The following is a 20,613-nucleotide window of genomic DNA, read 5'->3' as shown; positions in this document are numbered from 1 at the left end:
GATTACACTAATTAGGAGCTAAATTAATACACCATGGTCCTTAATATCAATGCCACCTTTGTTTCATGGGCACCATTATCTGCATGTGTCACTGAGCAATGCAGGGCAGGTTAAAGCAGAAAGCCAGTGACAAAAAGATACTAAAAGCTAAAGCCCACATTTTTCGTTCAGCAAAATGCTATTGGGTTAAGGAATTTCTATTTCAGCTGATCGCATTAAAAGCCAGCTATGTCTCCTTAACATGCTTTAGTTCTTACTGGGGGTATAGTGTGTGTGTGTGTGTGTGTGTGTGTGTGTGTGTGTGTGTAAGTAAAAGACATCTGTACTACACAGAGACAGAAGACCTAGCTAATACTCATGCAAAATAATTTTTTGGGCAATTTTGATGCATTTGCAGAGTTGTCCATTTTTGAGGCAATTTAAACCTTTTGATCTTTTTACAATTCTAGTGACTAGTATGCTCCCATACTTGTGGGCAGGTATGGGTGATGAGTAAGCTGCATCAAAGATTATGAATTTATGTAGGATAGCATTATGCCCTGGATGTATGATGTGGCCAGAGGCTGAGTAGCTGTAACTAGCCGATTAAGTTCACATATATATAGCACTACTGCACTTTTTGATTAAATAAGTTATTGCTGCTGGAGGACAGTAGTATAGAACTTTTCCACCGTAGCAGCAAGTGCTTGAGATTAAATTCTAGCCACACAGCAGCAGAAAGAGAAATGGGGACCAGCCCCTACATTATGTAGAACCTCAGGGACCAGCCTTGCTCTTAGGTCTCAGTAAACTGAGGCTGCTACTTCATCTTGCTGCTGCTACTTATGCGTCCTGCCACCTTGCTTGTGTTGAATTCCCTTTCTGAGTCTCTGAATTCCACAAACTGTCTTGCTCCATGGACTGCTACCAATGCGCCCAGTTCTATCAGAGAGAAGTGAGAATATTTCTGACCACAGCACATCTCTTTACTCCGTTTACCATCTCAAGAGCATCACTGGGCCTTAATAATAAGGCATTCTAGCCAGGGATGTAGGAAGGCATCACTTTCTATTCTGCTCTGTATGCATAACATGCAGCACTGTTTCTGTTCCAATGCAGTTTGTTTCCTGCAAAAACCTATATTATTTGTCTCACTGTCCACTGTGGCGCAATTATGTAATTAATTACGTGTTAGCATTGTATTATTCCACCCCATTCATTTCAATACAAAGGAAATGCAATGGAAATGGGGGGAAATGTAATCAATTACGTATTGTTTGCAGAGTGAAAGCAACAACTGTGAATACTGATCATATTCGCTGACTGATTTCTGTTCTGGACATAGGATGAATAGGTGATCACTGGCAATTTCTGCTCCCATGTCTGCTTTTGTTGAAACTGTCCAACATGCCTAATTCCAGCCTTCTGGTCACATTCAAATCAGCTTTTTTGCCAGGGCAAAGCTTCACACCTTTATAGTCAGACTATCCCCTTCCCAAAAAAAGCACAGCAAAAGTATCTCAATAAGATAATAAGTTCCTATGTTTTCCCACAGTAAATACATAATGATGTGGAATTTTAAATGCACAACATGTTGAGCTGATTGATACATAGTTAGTAGCAATAAGGGATAAAGTACTTCAAGGGATTACAAACAGAGCTGGTGCCAAGTCAAGACTGACAGCTGCTTGCAAGAAACTAGCAATCTGGCATGGAGCAAAAGGTACCATTTTCTATCTTTGTTCCACTGCTTTGTGATACAGATAGAATGTTATCACTTAATGCACACTGAAAGTTTAAACAAGAATCATCAGAATGAAATGAACCGGTGATGCAATTTTTCAAGCTTAGAGAAATAGTTAATGCTGCTGGGAACAAAAAGCAGAACACACAACATGCGCAGTCAACATCTGAATGATGTTTAATGTGAGTTCCCAAATTTCTCTTCCCTGCTCTGCTGGGGACAAAACAAACTCGTGGTTTATTTCTCTGCAATAAACCGTGAACTGAACACTGCTCATCCACATTAAACTTGAGTTCATTTTAACTATGGTTTAATGTAGTCTTTGCCAACCTAACACTGCCCAGATGTTCTATTACAACTCATGCATGGGAGTTGTAGTCCAAACTTGGGGGGAGTTGTAGGCCAAAACATCTGGGGGGCATCAGACTGGTAAAGGCTAGTTTGATGTGATATGCAAATGAAGCTGTCCATCTAGATATTTGGCTTCAATCTCAAGGTTGTTGTTTTTTAAATGAACAGTTGTAGAGTAATTGTATGGTAACATCAATGACCTTTATGGAAACCAGAACTACCCACAAGGGTTATATGTACAACTAATGGCTTATCATGTCATTTGACCCTTCAGGCTTGTCTGCTGAGCATCAATCTGAAGTAGACATATATTTTCTTATCTTTTTTAGCAGCATGCCTCCTCACACCAGGGTGACTGATCCTCCTCATCCAAGATCTGGTAGCCTCTCTGTTCTCTTGGATGTGCATTCACGTCCTGAATCATAGTTGTCAATAGAGGCTAGTAGTGATTTGTTCCCAGCTCTCAGCAGTACTGTGCATTGGTTCATCCATACAAAAAGCCAATTGTTTTTTTCCTGCGCACAGCAGAATCCAAAATGAGTTTGTGAGCATGCACAAACCAATCACTGGTTTGTTGTGATTCTTCCTTCAAGCAATGCTGTTTCCCAACACTATATGATTTGCTTGCATTATTTGGTCAAGAGGAACTGTTACATTAATGAAAGAACCCCAGATTTCCTCTGTAAATGGATGCAGCGACTGGATACTTAACCAGTCCTATGCACACTTCTAGACAGTAAGTCCCAGGAAACTGAAGGTAAGGAATTACTTCTGCATATCCATGCACATGATTGCATGGTTAACCTATTAATGCTAAACACAAGATCGTTTACCCACTAACTGGTTACTTGATTATTTGGCCTATTCCCCTCCACGCAATGCTTTTTAGAATGTTAGATTAATTCTGATTAAATTGTGATGTGTTTGAAATTAAAAACTTGCTATTTCAAGCTTTCATGGTAAGTGGCCTTGAAAGAAAGCCTATCTCCATCGTCTTATATAGAATAGAAACCTTTGGACAGCCTATTCTAGAACAAAGTGATCCTACCGCTGATCCAACTACTTCACTTTCCAGAGCAAAAATGGTAATCTTTAACCATCCAGATTGCCTCCTATTTCAAAGTTCTGGGGAAACCCCTGGAACTTTAGGGGGTGAGGTGGGGACTTTGGGGGAACAGAGGCGAGAAAGTTCCGTTGCACTAGCAGACCATGGTCTGCTCATGCATACCACCCTTAATGATACATTGAATTCCACCCCAAGACTCCTGCTGGTGGATAGTGCACAGCAAATGCTCCATTACTATCCATATGCTCAGTACAATCCCTTTGACTGTGTGCTTTCAATGGGTGCTACTCTTAGGAAAGTGAACAAAAGATTGCAGGCTTACTTGATAACAAAGCATACCTGGCTTTTTAAAGAAAGATACTTGAAAACCACATACACCAACATAATGAGCAGAAGTAACTGATGTAAAGCTTAAATTGAGTACCAGATACATTCCCTCATGGCCTTATCTTGCATCACAAGAGATGAAGCAGCAACCTCAACAGATTCCATCTGTTACAAAAAGGTCTCCATAGAAGAGAATTATTATTATTATTGTTCTCCAACAGCACTAACCTTTTCTCTCTTGCTTCAATTATACAAAGTAATTATGTCCCCAAGTATGTTCTGTACTGGAGGCTATGGAGATTTCAAACTATGTGCAGAACTACTCTTCATTAAATATAGATATAGATATAGCATATGCATGCATATATATATATATCAATCAGTGTGGTACAATTAAATTATGCTAGTCATCATGCTCTCTGAAAGCAACATATTCTAAGTCTTCAGACCAGTTAATACTTGGAGGTTTTCCTTCAACAATTTCTATAGAAAAAAAATCCCTTCTTCCAGTTTCCAAATGTTAAGTTGGTAGTGAAATATCTCATTATAACTCAAAAAAGCAAGTCACTTGAACCAGATCCCTTTATTTATTTTTCCATGTATTAAGAGTAATACTGAACTGTCTTTTCATTCAAGTTCTGTACATGGTATTTATCTGCAAGTGACCAACATTATCTTCTGTATTTGTTACTGCTGTCAACTTCATTTTGTTTTTGTTAAACTATCTGAAAATTGCACTGTTACTTCTTTCTTGAAAGAACAACCCTGCTTTCATCAAATAGGAATTATGTATGATGCGTGGAAAGAGAAAATACAATGTTAAAAAAAAAAATTCAGGTGAAGTTGTGATGGAAACTGCAAAGTTTTCTACGTATCTGTTAGTACTGCTGTCAGACACAACCTTCAACACCTTGTTCCTAAATACACTGTGAGGGTATTAACAAAGTTGTTCTCTTCTGTGGAATATCCAGTTGTTGTTTATACACTTTTCATAGAGCATTCACATGTTGTCATTGTTAGTCCATTGCTTCCCCGATGTTACTAGACCTACTTATGGGTAAAACACAATTCTTGCAACCGGATAACTAAATAGCTCTATGCCCTATGTAAGAAAGTCTGTCCAGTAGGTAGGCACAGTGTTTGAAGTCTTTCTGGGATTTTGTGCCTTTACACTGAATGCTTCCTCTTTGCATCTTCAGCCAGCTTTATTGCTTTCTGTTCATGCGTGGTGGAGGACTCCTGAAATAAATAGCCTCAGATTTGCTCACTGAATAGTCTCTCTAACAGAATAAACTTCATTATGTATACTCTGAAGGAAGCCCCATTGAGCTTCCTAGTAAGAGTGCTTAAGACTGCAACGTAAATTGCAGAATGTCCTGTGGCGGCTTCTACTCTTCTCTTCTCTTTTTTAAAATGCTTTATTAAAGGCACCATTGAAAAATAAATAATGATTTAAATGACAAGAAATCAGTAATTAAAGAGTTCTTCTACCACAGGAAAAAGAAACTGGCATGGGGACCAACTGAGACGGACTTCATTCAAGTGATAAGCCAGGGGCTATTTGTCACTCAGTCCCCAAAAACCTGGTGCAATAAAACCTTTTATTAGCATGAAAACTGAGCTTTACTGACGACAAGAACTTACTTGTGAGTAGTAGGCATTAGAAAGCAGTCTTCTGGGCTGCCGTTGGGAATGGCATTGCTGGATAATAAAGCACTCTATTAAGCAGTGTGTGGAACCTTTGGGCAGGATTCACCCAATGAGTCCCATCTGTGCAAATCTTGCATGTGGGCTCCTCCTTGACGGATGGGACACCCACATAGGATGATGTTGAATTCCAGCCCTATGTCTCAGTTCTACTCCTAGCTAGTTATAGAAAAGCAATGCCTCAGCAGTGGTGAAGGGCTCCAGTCCTGAAGCACCCTTACCTAAATTTTGTCGATTTGTAAAGCATTTACTTCAAGGGAACTGTGCACAGAGGCCATAGCCTTATAATAGAAAGGTGCAGTAATTAATTTTTTTATCTCAAATTAATCCATACTTCATCTTCTGTATCACTTAATCATGCTTTTTAAGTAACTCCTATCAGTAGGTGTATGATTTTAAAAACAACCAAAGGACAACAATTACTACAATGCTTACTACCAAAATCACAGTCAAATCTTGTCGATTTACTCTGAACAGCCACCTGAAATGTGTAGAAGGAGCACTTGTATGGAATGGAATGTCTTCAGACTATAGGTGGAGATTACCTGTCTGAACTGCCCCCATGTGTTAAAGCAATGACAACACCCAGCTCCCTGCAGGTAGAAATAGAGAAGGCAGGCTCAAAGCCTTCATGGTGACATAGTAGCTTTTCGTAGGCTAAGAATTTACTGTGAAGTCCTAAGAGGCATGTGCTTCTGTGCACATATTTTATCCAGTTTTTCCACACATAATATACATTTAAATCCCATTATACCACAATAATTTGAGACCTCTTCCCACACTTCTTGCTGCATTAAGAAAACCATACTTTTGTCACCTTTGCTTCAGAACGCAATTAAAGACTATCAGTCTTGAAAGTATCCTCGGTAGCAAATATTACTACTGACAAGAGTGTCATTCTGAACTTATATACAACCACCAAATTTTACTTCTGCAAATAGGTTTGTATAGTACACACAAAGCATGCACAGCATTGCATCATCAGTATCATTTATCCAAGGCCCAATGGAGAGGTTGAAATTTGTATGCACCATTTTTATTTTTTTAAAAAAAGCCAACTATCTTTCCTTTGCCCTTGAGAATATTGATTCTGTGGGGTCTGCAAAGCCTTCAAAACCAATGCTAGAGACTTTGATCTGCTAAGCAGCAGAAGTTGCCCATTACAGGCAGACCTACAAACTGGCAGATGAAGCTTACTTTAAAGGAAGGAATTCCTTCTGAAGGTAGTGCCTTTTTCACAAAAACACTTCTGCAAAAGGGAGCGATTAAAGCCTGTTTAACTGTTTGATTCTGATAATTTTTTTTGTCTGGAAAAGCTCCCAGTGTAACAGAACTCCCTGTTAAGACACTTCCCAATTGTGAAACCAGTGGGTGGTATCTGACTAAGCCATACAGGAAACAGACCCACTGAATTTACCCACTCATGGTGGCAACAGTGAATACGGCACAGTGATTGGGCCCAAATTAGGCTCTGTGCTGGTTGGCACTGGCTGTGGAATCAGCTGGGAATCCAGCCAGTTCAGCCTTACCCTGCCCCACTTGGGGGCTTTCTGCTGGCAGAGACAAATAGGCCTTCTGCTCACCCACACATGGGAAGCTGGTTGAGCCAGCAGAAACAAGAGGGGAAACATCTTCACGCAATCCAACGCCTCCTGTGGGATTTGGATTGCAGCCTTAGTTAGGATACCACCCACTGTATGCAGCCACCAAATGAAACATTCCTCTCTCTCTCTTTCTGTTATTATCTTTTACTGAGTTTTACATTGATTAATTCTATACATTTTCCATTCGTTCTTCAAAATATGTTAAGTATATATATATATATATATATTTGCTTTCGTATATATTTAAAAGTTTCTCTCTTAACAAGCAATAGACAGTATGTGGCGTTTGCTCTGAGATATCCCATCAGGCAATATTAATAAAATAAAACCGGCTCAGCTGGAACAGCACAAGCCTCTTCATCTCAAGAGCCATAAGTTCGAGCCCCATGTTGGGCAAAAGATCCCTGCATTGCAGAAGGTGGGACTCGATGACCCTTATGGTCCCTTCTATAGGATTCTATGTGAATTCGTTATTATTGTTAACAACATGTATTTGCTGCTTTTTGTTTTTTTCCCACAGAAAGCGATCCAAAGCGATCTACAGAATAATTTGGATTGATTGCCCCTGGAATAAAGGGCAGCCTTTTGAATGGCAACGTGATCACTAAAAACATCCCACAGGGCTGTATGTCCGTGGGGCACTCCACTCTCAGTGCCTGTGAGAAGAGCGTGGCTCCTTACCTCCTGGATGCGGGTAGTGCTGTGGGTTAAACCACAGAGCCTAGGACTTGCCGATCAGAAGGTCGGCAGTTCGAATCCCCCCCACAGGGTGAGCTCCCCTTGCCCGGTCCCTGCTCCTGCCAACCTAGCAGTTCGAAAGAACGTCAAAGTGCAAGTAGATAAATAGGTACCGCTCTGGCAGGAAGGTAAACAGCATTTCCGTGCGCTGCTCTGGTTTGCCAGAAGCGGCTTAGTCATGCTGGGCACATGACCCAGAAGCTGTAGGCTGGCTCCCTCAGCCAATAAAGCAAGATGAGCGCTGCAACCCCAGAATCGGCCACGACTGGACCTAATGGTCAGGGGTCCCTTTCCCTTACCTTAACTCCCATGCTATTTCCCCATAGTTCATGGAAGAGAAATGTCTACACACACCTTTTTCTCGGAGAACTTTCATCAGTCGGCCCAAGCCAAGGGCCCCAGAGGAGCTCCCTCTTCGGCGCCCTTGTCCGCCCTTCGCCTCCTCCCCCCGCACCTCTCCGCCTGCGCTCACCTTGTGGTCCAGGACCCCGATGTAGCCTTCCAAGGGGCGGTCGGGGAGGCGCCTCTGCCCGCTGCCGCCCAGTTGCTGAGAGCTCTCCGGCTTCTGGCTCGCCGTCACCGCCACCTGCTGCTGCTGCTGCTGCTGCGGTTGGCTTTGCTCTTTCGGGCTTCCGTCGCCGCTACTGCCGCCTCCTCCTCCACCGCCGCCACTACCAGCGCCCCCGCCTCCGCCACCGATGCTACCATACATGAGCAACAAGCTAGTGCACATGGTGGTGAGCGCTAAAGACACAGCCAGCCCATGGCGCTGAAAAGGGGGACAAGGAGACACGCTGAGAGAACCCGCCGTGCGCAGGGGAGAGCGCGCTCCCCACCAGGCAGGCGGCGAGCGGAGCGCTGCGGAGCCCGAGGCCGGACGTGGTGGAGATGGCGGAGCGGGAAACGGCCAGGAGGCGTTGCGCGCGGGCGGCTCAGGCGGCAGCACCGTCGCCGGGGTCCCTCGCGGCTCAGTCGCCGCCCCTCCAGGTCTCCCGCTTCCCCGCCGCTCTCCTTCCCGCCTCACCAGCCCCCGCCCCGCGCGCGCCGCGCCGCTTCCCGCCTCGCCTTTGCAACCCGCCACTGTTGGAGGAGTTCTGATTGTTGTCAATAAAAGCTCGGCGTCTCTCTCTCTTTCTCTCCACACCCGCGCCAGCCTAACTCATGTGAGGCAGCCCCCTTTTTTTGCAAGTTTCCCGTCCTTTTTTTATGGCGGGGGTGCGGGTGGGTGTGAGGAGAATGCAGCTCCGCGTCTTGGTAGCCTTTGCAAGTTTTAACTTCTTCTGGAAGGTGTTGGGTCTCCTCTCCACGGAGAGATCCCTGCAGGTTGGTGCGGGCGGGCGGGTGCCACCCAGCGCTACCATTTTAATCTCTGGGGTGGCGGAAGAAGCCGGGGTGGGGAGGGGTGGAACCGTCTATTTTCAACCCCTGCAAGTTCCAAAGCAGAGAAGCCTCTTGAAAAGTGCAGCTTCCTCCTGAATTTGACCCCCCCCCTCCGCACACACTCTGCTTTCTGCCTTCCTAAGCCCCTGTCTCTTATCCTCCTCTCACTTTTCCGGCTTACCCTTTCGCTGCCATTCCCACTGCTCCCACGTTTTGCAGTTTTTTAGGTGGGAGAGAGAGCGATGCCTGCCCGTGATTATTGCCCTATGCGCCCGCGATCCCTCCTTGCAAGGCAAGTCGGTTCAGCCGAACACCAACAGCCATCATAATGGCATGTGAACCTATTTGCTATTTAAAAATAAGGCAGGCGGGAAGTTCCTTTGCTTCTCTTCCTTGACAAGGTTTCAGCCCAAGACCCCCTTGCAAAATTGCCCATGGAGCAAAAATGCCCATAAATAAACAGGGCAAGCTGCACAGAGGCTGAAATCACCCGACCCAAAGGAAGCCCGGGGTCTTTCTTGTCTGTCTCTCCCGACAACTCCCAGCCAGGTCTGCTGGTTTCGCTTCACAGTTCCTAAGGACCGGAGGCGGCGGGGCGTAATCTGGGACCATTTTTAGTTCCTGCGAAACTGACTTACCATCAGCGTCTTCATCTTCGTGCCCCTCTCCTTTAGATACCGCGATCTCAGGCTCGAGCGACTGAAGCCACTTTTTCTTCGAGGGTTTCCATTGCGAAGGAGCCAGTTAATGCGGTTTCCGCCGGGGATTGGGAGCGGGGATAAAAAATCCAAAGCCACAGTCAGGATCAGCCCAACCTTGAGCTGTTGTGGGAAGCGCGGCTGTTGCAGAGATTAGAGAGAGAATTAAAACTGGACCCTTTTAGAGTCTCCCAGTGATCTACACAACTGCCGCCTGGCGGGGCCTTCTGGGTCCTAAGCCGCGCCGGCTCACAGCTCCTTCTCGGGCTCAGCATAGGTAGAATTTTAACAGTTTACTTTTAGCTTTTATTAACCCTAGGTGAAAATCAGATGCCAACTTCCTTCGATTTGTGGAGAAGGGAAAAGATCGCTCCAGGAGACAGGAAAAGGAATCCTAAGTTTGCACTCACAAACTCTACAATGGCATATTGGATCAGTGAATGATCCTTTCCTGACCAACATAAATTATATATGTATTAAAAAAATACAAGGCGTACTTGCAGGCTGATAATACCAGCAATTATCTTCTTCAAAATTCCTGTTTTAAGCACTATTCTCTACCTAATCATTTCCTTTTTAAAGACCTAAGTGCCTGTAGTTTTCTGGCCATTAATTCTGTCTCTCTATCTCTCACTAGGCTTTTGTATATTTTCCAAGCAACTCTTTTGTGAATAGTTCCATTATCTTTTCATAGTGCTTGATTATTTAACTACAGTTTAAATGTTTTCTAGGTCTTATGTCTGTGAGCCAGTTATCCATATCACATATCCTACCTTCCTTCCAGTCATTCATAAAGCATATTTGGTTGCTTTTCATATCACACAGCCTAGCATCATCTTTAAAATGTTTGCTTTGTACTAATTTTAGATTATAGCTTTCTCTATTAATAAAATGGTTTTGCTTATTTTATGTGTCCCATTTTCTTTCCCTGGGGCTTCTTCTTTATTAATGATTCAAAATTCATTGGTATAAAACTTTAGTAAAGTAAACTGAATTTCACACTTTCCTTGCTCACATTCCTTGCACCCTTCAAGTTGGTTTCTTAGGAAGTGATTAAAATGACACTATGATACTTTAGATAATATGCACGTCTTAATTATGTTCACATTCTCTCCAAATTGCACATAACCATCACACTGTAATATATATATTCCCATCTAACCTATATCTATTCAGTATTTAGGAGAAAACTAACAGCAAGCTAACCTATCCATAGTTGCAAATGGTATCTTTTCAAGGCTGAAATTGTCTCTGAAATCCATTTTTCATCTTTACTAATTCACTCATGGACTAGCAGTGGAACAAATACAATCACTAGTCTGTTGCAAAAGTAGCACTTAAGGATTTTTTTTTTTAAAGAAGAAAGTAAAACTGATTACCAGAAGTGTACAATACTAAAACGATCAGGTAGTAAACACGTTTTATCTTATTTCAAAGAAGATTGTCGGCACTGGGTTGTTGTTTTTGCCATTTACTCAATTTGGGGTTTAGAACTGAACAGAACCAATAAAGAGGAGAAGCAATATGAAAAGAACCTCATCAGGTCTCGGTAATTCTTTGTCATGTGGTCTCACTTGAAACTCAGATTATCAGAACAAAGGACCATCTTGATGGATTATTTAAAGCAAAATTAATGGTGGTTTCCAAGTCTTCCTGTAACAGGCTACAAAAGACAGCTCATGCATTTTAAAAGTACCCCCCCCCACCTCTGCTATGAGCAAGCAGGTTGCTGGCAACTGGGAAACTTTTCCTATATCCCATGCCAAATGAAAGCATCATATTTATGATTAAGGCTCATGGATGTATGTTGGACATCTGTTACAAAGTATGTCTAACCAAGCCATCAAGCTTATGAGTTGGGGTGATAGCTAGAGCTAGTTGCTGAGTCTATAGATTAAGTGGCCCATCTAAATTTTGTAATTTAATGTTGAGCTTGCCTTGAATCATGTCCAGTTGTCTGATACGTATATATTTAATTAGATTGCCATGATGATCATAGACATAACCCTTGGCAGCCATGACAGGTACTATTACAAACAGATAGTGTAATGTAAATTCTACAGTGGTTTTTTATGTGTAGACATAGTGTATCAAGGGAAATTTTAAAAGTCAATTAGAAAAGAGCCAAGTTAACCTAATTTCAATTTAAAGTCACAAAAATTAAGCTTTTTAGCTCTGTAGCTGTTTATTTTACAGTATTGGTGTGCACCTATATGTATTACATGGAAAAATGAACAGACACATTCCACAAAAATAATGAAATTTGCAGCAAGTAGCAGAATAGACTGAGTTCATAAACACTTAATTGAGTTTGGAACAAGTCAATAAAGCATTTTTATAAGAGTTCAACTAACTTGCTAGATTCAGTGCAAAGTGATTCATAGCAGTTGTAATTTCTTGTTTTAAATGCAAAGGAGACATAAATAATTACTCCTTGCTTTATACCCATTATCCGTTATGCAAATAGTTTCTGATCAGCAATCTTCCTTGACATCCTAGGCCATTTTACCCATTACTGTATTAAGAACTGTATGTCATAGATCCACATTGGCTGCTTTCGAGTGTCATGGAAAGCCAAGGTTCAGGGATGGGGAGCCTAAGGACCTCAAGATGCTGCTAGATGCCAATTCCCATCAGCCCAGGCCATTACCTGCGTGGGCTTGCTAGAAGTGATGTTGGGGTCCAACAACATATGGAGGACTACAGGTGCCATAGTCTATCACGTTGGTAATGAATCTAATGTCTCCTGGGCCTTGCATTCTCTGGGTCCCCATCATCCAGGTGGTGGTGGAGGAGAAGTTAATAAGCTTTTGCTTCTATTTGAGATTATCTGAAGCTTGCTGTGTCGCCTGAACTCAGCTAAGGGTGGTTAATCTTAACTATGGTTTGTTGGAACAAACCAATTTCATACCATCATTTATGAATCTGACTTGCATCAACAAATCATAGCTACAATTAACTACTGTTTAGGCTTTGGATGCAATGCTGAACTCTAATCAATCAACATCAGACGCAAAAGCTTCTGCCGCCTTCTTGCAACTGTGCCAAGGAGGAGATAAAAGGTGGAGTGTGCAAGCCTGTGGAGGGACTGGGCTCACTCCCAACACTGGTATCCATCCCATTCATGGAGATCAGAGAAGTGCAATTGGGATTCCTGGCTGGTCTGTCATTTAGGCACTAGGTGGGTCTAGATCTTATCAGCTCCAGTGGTAACATTAAGGTGACAGTCATAGCGGGAGAAAGCCTCAATGCCCAGAACTGTCTGGATGACTTTTTGGCAATAACAGAAGGCACACTAGTGGTGATGGATGGGATGACCAATTCTGAGACACTAATCCATCACTCTTCAGAACTCCTGAATATCAGGCTCAACTGGGTTTTTTAAACTGAGTAATGGCCCTGATACCACAAGAAGAAACAGGCACTGTCCTCCCTAACTTCAGAGCTGCTTTTGAAGTGAAGGTGATCTTGGGATCTTCCTGCCCCCCCTTTTTTAAAACCTCAGAACTGCTGCAAGTTCCAGAGTGACTGCTCCAGCCTGCCTTTCTTCCTCAGTGCCTCTGAGAGGCAGTAGTGCAATGGCACACTTGATCAATTATGTCTTCAAATTTACCCCAGTTACCAACTAATATATAGTGATAATTTTCAGACATGGAGGCATGTGGCATTGCACACATGTCTGCATGTACAATTGCTTAAAATGATGCTTCTGTTTTAGCATGGCACAGCAGACATAACTGAAAATGATCTCTACACGTATGTCCATAAGTGGTGTAAATTTGGGGCTGTTATAGGAGTTCCTGTGTGATGCATTTTATACTATGCACAAAGTATATATATAGCTGTGCATGCACTAAGTGCCATCATATCTGAAAATGGTCACCATATATCAGCCCACACACCCATGTATTGGTCCACAAATTTGGGTGGGTTTTTTATTTTTGAAAAATTGCAGAATTGTTTTGTAAAATTCAACCACACCATTGCAATATTTCCAAAGCAAAGCAGTTTCAGTGGTGCTATGTGTTAACAGAATCATCACAGAATTGTAGAGTTGGAAGGGACCCCAAGAGTCATGTAGTCCAACCCCTTGCACCTCAGGAATCACAGCTAAATCATCTCTGACAGATGGTCATCCAAATTCTGCTTAAAGACCTCCAATGAGGGAGAGTCCACCACTTTCTGAAGCAGTCCATTCTACTGTTGAACAGCTGTTACCATCACAAATTTCATCCTAATGTGGGAATATTCTTTCTTGTCATTTAAGCACTTTTGTTCTGGTCCTGCCCTCTGGAGCAGCAAAGAACAAGCTTACTCCATCTTCCATGGGACATGCCTTCAGGTATTTGAAAATGACTATATCACATCACCCCTTGGTCTTCTCTTCTCCAGGCTAAGCATAACCCAACTCCCTCAATCATTCCTTACAAATCTTAGTTTCCAGAACCCTTGATAATATTGGTCACCCTCCTCTGCATACATTCCAGCTTGCCCAGAACCTCCAGGTGGGATTCTGACCAAGGCAGAATAGAGTGCTACCTTGATCTGGACGCTATCAGTGCAAGATATGAATTATATATTTAAAAAACTGTCCTTGTTCGTGGTTGCTCAAATGGACATATTTGTTTGCAGTACTCCCATTGAGTAACCAGGGCTTCCACTTTTGAGCATGCAAATGTTCTCCCCATAATAATCCCAGAGTCAGCCTGTCAGCATCTGTCCTCTGCGTTCAGAATGCCTTCAAGCTATTGCCATGCAGAGTCTACAGCTGTTCAACTTCATTCTCCTCCTTTCATGACATCTTTCTCTTAGAGGTTTAACTGTTTTGCATCTCTCTGTGAGGCACTTTTTAATTTTCAGGTTGTTGTCTTTTTAACGGTGCTAATACTCTGGGGCAACATATATTACTCTGGCTCACCTGTATTTATAATATAATTTCTTATGCTAGATGGGATTGCACCCTGACCCATCCCCTCTCTGTGGGGCTTGAATGTACATTAAAACAAGGGAGATCAGAGGATAAATGGATGTGGAATCACCAAGCTATAGATGATTTTGTTATGACATTAAAAAAACCCTAACAAACTACAGAGGGAGAAAAATCCTTCACAGTTGCAGAATTTTGCATTGTTGTATTATTTTGTTCTCTTTTTCATTGTTTTTAGTGAGTGGGGGGGATAAACTAGTATTTTGGGGAAGCAAAGCAGGAAGACAAAGGGTGGGATCACATAGAACTGAGTTAAAACAAGCTATGACGTTACAGTATTGCTTACAAGGAATTTATCAGAACACAGACAGGAAACACTCTACTTTTGACAGTGGAGGAGCCCAGTCTGCCTATGAGAGATCAGGGAGAGTGTCTTAAGACAGCAAATGGAGGGAGCTGCTCATACTGGCCAATGCTATCAACCTGGGGGTGCAGTTGGCTATGGGATGCAATCTATGAATCCACATTCCAATAAGTCTCTTGGGCCTCTCACAAGTTTAGAAAGAGTTGGAAGGGGTAACAAGTGTCATCTAGTCCAAACCCACTGCAAATGCAGGAATATTTTGCCTAATATGGGGCTCAAACCTACAACTCTGAGATTAACAGTCTCATGTTCTACCGACTGAGCTACACATTGTATATTTTATTTATAGATTAACTTTTTTCCTTTTTGCAGAGATAAAAGGTTAGTGAAATCAGCTTTGCATTGCAAACGCAACCAGTGGAAAACATTCAGCAACTAGCATGGTAATGAGCTCATTCTATAGATTTTTTAAAAACTGCACACTGATTCATGAAATGCTTTTCAAAATTGGGAATGTGCATCAAGAACTGGTCAAAAGGGGGTGGTGGAAACAATATGCTGGATCAATCAATACTATCTCCCTTTTATGAAATTGGGCTGTCTTTGAACTTCTGACAGAAGCAAACAGCTAAAGAATGAAATATTGCCGAGAAGGAAGAAGTGCAAATGAAAATGCACGGGGGGGGAAGCATGATAAGATCTGCTGACTTGGCCATTTTAGTACATTTCTTTTCCTGGGGTTCTCCTTATTCTAGGCAGTATACATAAAGGTATTAGCTATATGAGAACAAATATTTTCAAGCACTATAGAAGAAACCCACCAGTGAATAAACAATATGCATGTTGCTTGTCTTTTCAAAAACATAGTCCTGGTTTAACAAAGTCGTATCTTCTGCATTTTAAACATCTGGGATAAGGCCATTCCTTTTTAAACATTTTGAATATAAATAAATGATGTCACTGAAGTGCAGAAGGCAAGCCTATTCTTTTCCTATTACTACAGATATTTGCATTTGTGTATGTGTATGGGTTTAAGTAAATTTGCTGAAGACAAAGGAATAAATTCTCCACCTAGTAGATTAGCTAATTTAATGGAATGCTACAGAATTAATAAAAGCAAAGTGAAATGTTGCAATTTTTGCAAATTATTGGACAGCTGTTTCAGAAATATATGGGGATGTTCAAAAGAAGGGATTATAAACAGTGCTTTGTCTGTAGCAGATTGTGATTTGCGGTCTGCATTTGTCTTTGTGCCCCCCCCCATTTTGTCTAAGAAATATTCTAGAACAATGTTGCACTTGAAATAAAATTAGCATTAAGAGGGTAGGCTCATCCAACTAATATGCATAGAAGAAGGCATTAATAAACCATGAGAAAGGACTAAAAGATAAAAATATATTATGGTGCAGTTTTCGGTGCCTTATGTATTAGTTGATAGCCCAGAGGGAGTTCTCCTGCTGTTACTTACACAAACACAAACATCACTTACGATGACAGGCTGGACCACAAGACTGACAACAAGTGGATCTGTTTCTGTGAAATCCAAGCAGGGGCACGTCAGAGACCCATCAAATATCTTCGAAATCAGCCTAGCAATTGTTTTTGTTTTGTCATTGAGTTTTGTGTGTGTTTGAGGCTTGGAGGGACTTGGTGTTATTTTATTGTCTTGACACATGCACGAGTACTTATTTTGTAAGCAAGAGGAATCTATGTGACAGAAAGCAGTGCAACTCTTGGATAACTCTGCTCTTGAATTTTGGCCAAAAGTATATTGCTGCTCTTCTCACAGACAAGAGATTGTATGCATGAGGTAAAGGGGCAAAGGCAGCTAAGGAATCAATAGTTACTCTTCTTATACTGTAGGGTGGGTGTGATTTAGCTTTATGGGATAGAGGGGGCCTGAAGGTCTTCTATGTACTGTAGCTGTCAGTGGTGGCCAGTAAGATGCTTCACTAAGCAAAAGAGCCAGAAGTTTGCCTTGTAAGCATCAGGAAGCAGCTGTAGAAGGGGGGCAGCCAGCCAGCACCGTGGAAACACACAGTTGCTGATTGGATAACATGGAGCTAAGCCACTGATGTCTGCAGTGTCCAGGCAGTAACCCCACACTTGTTCCTGTCTAATATGTATAGATAGGAACTCTCCTTCTCATTCAATCGCCACACTAGATACTGGGGTTTTTGACTGGTGGAGCAACCCAATGACAGCCACTGATGCCAGGAGCCTCCAGAGGAGCCCACACCCATAATCTGAAAGCAAAATTAACATATATTCCTCATACTAGAGATGCGAGGCATAGGATTAAGTAAAACAAATCCGGTTATTTTGTATCCCAGGCAAATAGCAGTGTGATACATAAAACACAGATAGTGAAAATGTGAAACTTGTAGATTTCCCAGGGTTGGCATAAATGTGGACATAGCACAATGTACATCAGCCTTGCAGGACTGTTTGAAGCCATATCAGCACAGCAGAGGGGGACAATGAGTCACTTTGGGATACAACTGTATGATATTGCATTGTTTCCATCGGTAACAATCAGGTCCACCCTGGTTATGGTACATCAGTGGAGCCAGGCTTTATGCTTAATAACAACATTGTCCTGGGGAATACTTGATAGAAATGAATCTTCATCTCACCTGCAACAGGTTCCCCAATCATTTAAATGTCTACATGTGCAAAGAAATGTGCATGTGCATTAGATCTCTCCAAGGTGTAAAACACAATAACCAATAGATCCATGGGTACATATCAGTTTGCATGGGAAGTCAAGGTGCAGGCAAATAGCGAACTAAAATCTCCTGCTGTGGCTTCAGATTCCTAATTTTTTGTTTCTTCACATACACGTTCTCAAAACTGTGACCACAAGATGTCAAAGAGAAAAACAACTACCAGACTTTTAGAAAACATCTGAAGGCTTTTAATGTTTAATAGACTATTGCATTCTAATATTTTGTTGGAAGCCGCCCAGAGGGGCTGGGGAAACCCAGCCAGATGGGCGGGGTATAAATAATTTATTATTATTATTATTATTATTATTATTATTATTATTATTATTATACCAACAAGATCAACACCAATGCCTGTAGGTGTTGAATACTTATAGAGGGAAATCAGTGGGTCCCAGCCACTTGTCAAAGTTGGTCCACAGCAGGGGTCAGCAACCTTTTTCAGCCATGGGCTGGTCCACCGTCTCTAAGACCACGTGGTGAGCTGGACTATATTTTGAGAAGAAAAATGAATGAATTCCTATGCCCCACAAATAACCCAGAGATGCATTTTAAATAAAAGCACACATTCTACTCATGTAAAAACACGCTGATTCCTGGACCATCCATGGGGCGGATTAAGAAGGTGATTGGGTCGCACCCGGCCCACGGGTCTTAGGTTGCCTACCCCTGGTCCACAGCATGGAGAGAGATAAAGACATGACCCCCAGCCACAAAGGTTCCCCTTCCTAGGCATAGATAGTGACTGTGCCACAGGGAATCTGCCCAGCTTGTGTCTGAAAGCTTCCTGGTTTTTTCTGGCTTCATTGAAGAGTGCCTTGTGACAGATATTCCTCAGCATTATCCAAAGACGGCAATATTTCCTTGGCTACTTTGATAAAGGAGATAATACTGTACTGGGCGAAAACAAAATAGCCAGACTCAAAGGAAAAATAAAGTGCCATCCAGCTGTGTTGGAGAGTGTCAGCACAAAGGAGCTAAACTAAAAGGTATGCAGAGGTAACATTTAATTAATTAATTATTGCAGGGCTTTCAAATGACAAAAACGGTGTGTGCTGTTCTTTTTCGGTGTTTGTAATATGCACTGTTACTGAACAAAGGCTATTTTTTAACACTAGAAAATAGGACACTAAAATAGGAAGAGAGAATGTGAATCACGAAGGGGACATTGTATGTGATAGGAAGAGTTGTAGCGGAATGTGATGGATAAAGAAGATCTTAGACATCATCACAGAAGGCCAGAAGGCCAAAAATACTATTTAAAACAGGATTAAGCATGAACGGTGCAATTTCTGTCACACACGTAAGGAAGAAGATCTCATGGTGGTGTCAGGTTCTGAAATCTGAAATCAGGTGGAAGGGATTTAGTGTTGTATAGGGTAGAAATCAGAGAGGTGCTGGGATGAGGGAGACTGTGTTTCAAATAGGAATAGCCCGGCCTAGAGTCCTTTAAAAGAAAGATGGATTTAAACTATAAATCCTAACCCAATTCATCTGGGAACAAGCTCCATTTAATTCAATAGAACTTAATTCTAAGTGGGCATGGTTCAGACTGCAATGTTGTGTGCTGTATTTGCAGCTTGGTTGTCAAAAGATGAAAAGCTGCCACACTGGAAAATGCCAGCAGTTATTCTCTTCAAGGGCAGGGGTGTGTTCATGTAATCAGTTGCTATCATTCTGCTAAATGCTACGAAGAATTCTATCACTTGCTTCCCCAGATTTCCAATGATATGAATAACTGCAGTAATTGTTTTGTTTTGTTTTTTGTTTGTCCCATTCCCTCAGCTGAATCATTGTTTTGTTCACCATGCTTATTTTTATGTTGTTTTATTTTAAGGTGTTTTTATCTTTTCTGTGTGCCACCTTGAGAGATGGCATGGAAATATTTTTAGTACAGGTAGGACTCTGCGGCAAAACATTGCAGCATGGAGTACTTCTGCTTGGAAAACATTCCTCTGTGTTTACCAGAGTCATATGACTTCTTGCAATGGGAATAGCTAAACATCATCCACACTTGAGAAACTATGCCCAAGAAGGTAGGTCAAGCATTTATATTCAAATCAAGCCCTAGCAATATACTTGCCTCAGATACTGGACGAAGTTCACTCAGCATATCTAGTGCTTATTCTGCCCATTTTAAACAGAAGATTCAGGTACTATGTCCTGTAATTGGGCTGTATTTGTACATTATAAGTAGCTAACAATCACAGTTTGTGTACTAAAAACTGAGTGCAGTGTATACGTCACCTGAGCCAAATGCAAAGAACCTGCAGCTTTTTCTGACCTTAAGAAATTCATATCTGAGTCTAAACTTAGCTTATTGAAGACTGCTCCTCATTTTAATCAAAATATACCAACAGATGAAAAAAGAAGCAGAGCAAAAAATCAAGGAGAAAATAACAGCTGCTGCCAAAAACAGTAACAAAAAGTACAGTTAACATGTTGTTCATATCAAAACGTCTGGTGGATGGGGATGCTTAAAACCCTGATGCATTTCATTTCATAGAGCTTCTTGTATATTTAGCTAGCCCTCAATCCTCTTCCTGAGTTGGAGGAACTGGAACATAGAGTGGTTGAATTACAGAGGAGGCAGATGGGACCCAGCCTCCTTATCATTTGTGATGTCATCCATTGTGATTTCCTTCCTCGTGAAGAGAAACTAGGATATGATCAATAAATTAAATATGAAACTTTCAGTGGGGCGCAAAGGACAGAATTTGGCAAAAATGGTGGGAGTTGCGAGTTGTGGGGCAAATTCACTTCTAACATTTTCACGTCACTTTGTGATTTAATAAGCACCCACATGAAAATTAATCAACATTTCACTGTGAAAGTGCACATTTTGAAGGATGGCTGTGACTTGTTCCAGAAAGTGAAAATTAGGTAACTTTGCGAACTTAATCAAACCTCTTTCCCATTTCTACAGAGTTCAAAAATCTTTCACCTTTTGTTTCCACAAAGGATACTTCCCTTGGAAGTAAGTACAGTATTCACATTCATCA

General features: G+C 41.8%; 1 protein-coding gene across 4 annotated transcripts in view; it reads right to left on the bottom strand.

The window, feature by feature from the left end:
* ST6GALNAC5 (ST6 N-acetylgalactosaminide alpha-2,6-sialyltransferase 5) overlaps positions 1-20,613 on the bottom strand; it is a 140,642-nt gene that overhangs the window by 66,188 nt on the left and 53,841 nt on the right. For all 4 annotated transcript variants that reach the window (XR_014169262.1, XM_081914666.1, XM_081914665.1 and 1 more), the window contains 2 exons: positions 9,535-9,735; positions 7,989-8,285 (listed from right to left, as the gene is read on the bottom strand). Coding sequence is in view for 3 of the 4 variants with exons in the window: in XM_081914666.1 (XP_081770792.1) it covers positions 7,989-8,285; positions 9,535-9,735 (498 nt within the window). In the remaining variant the exon portion in view is untranslated. The remainder of the gene's footprint in view (positions 1-7,988; positions 8,286-9,534; positions 9,736-20,613) is intronic.

This window comes from Podarcis melisellensis, assembly GCF_964234715.1.
Source record: "Podarcis melisellensis genome assembly, chromosome: 6".
Lineage (NCBI taxonomy): Eukaryota > Metazoa > Chordata > Lepidosauria > Squamata > Lacertidae > Podarcis > Podarcis melisellensis.
Note: the sequence above shows the minus strand (reverse complement) of the source record. Positions and strands in the feature narration are given on the sequence as shown.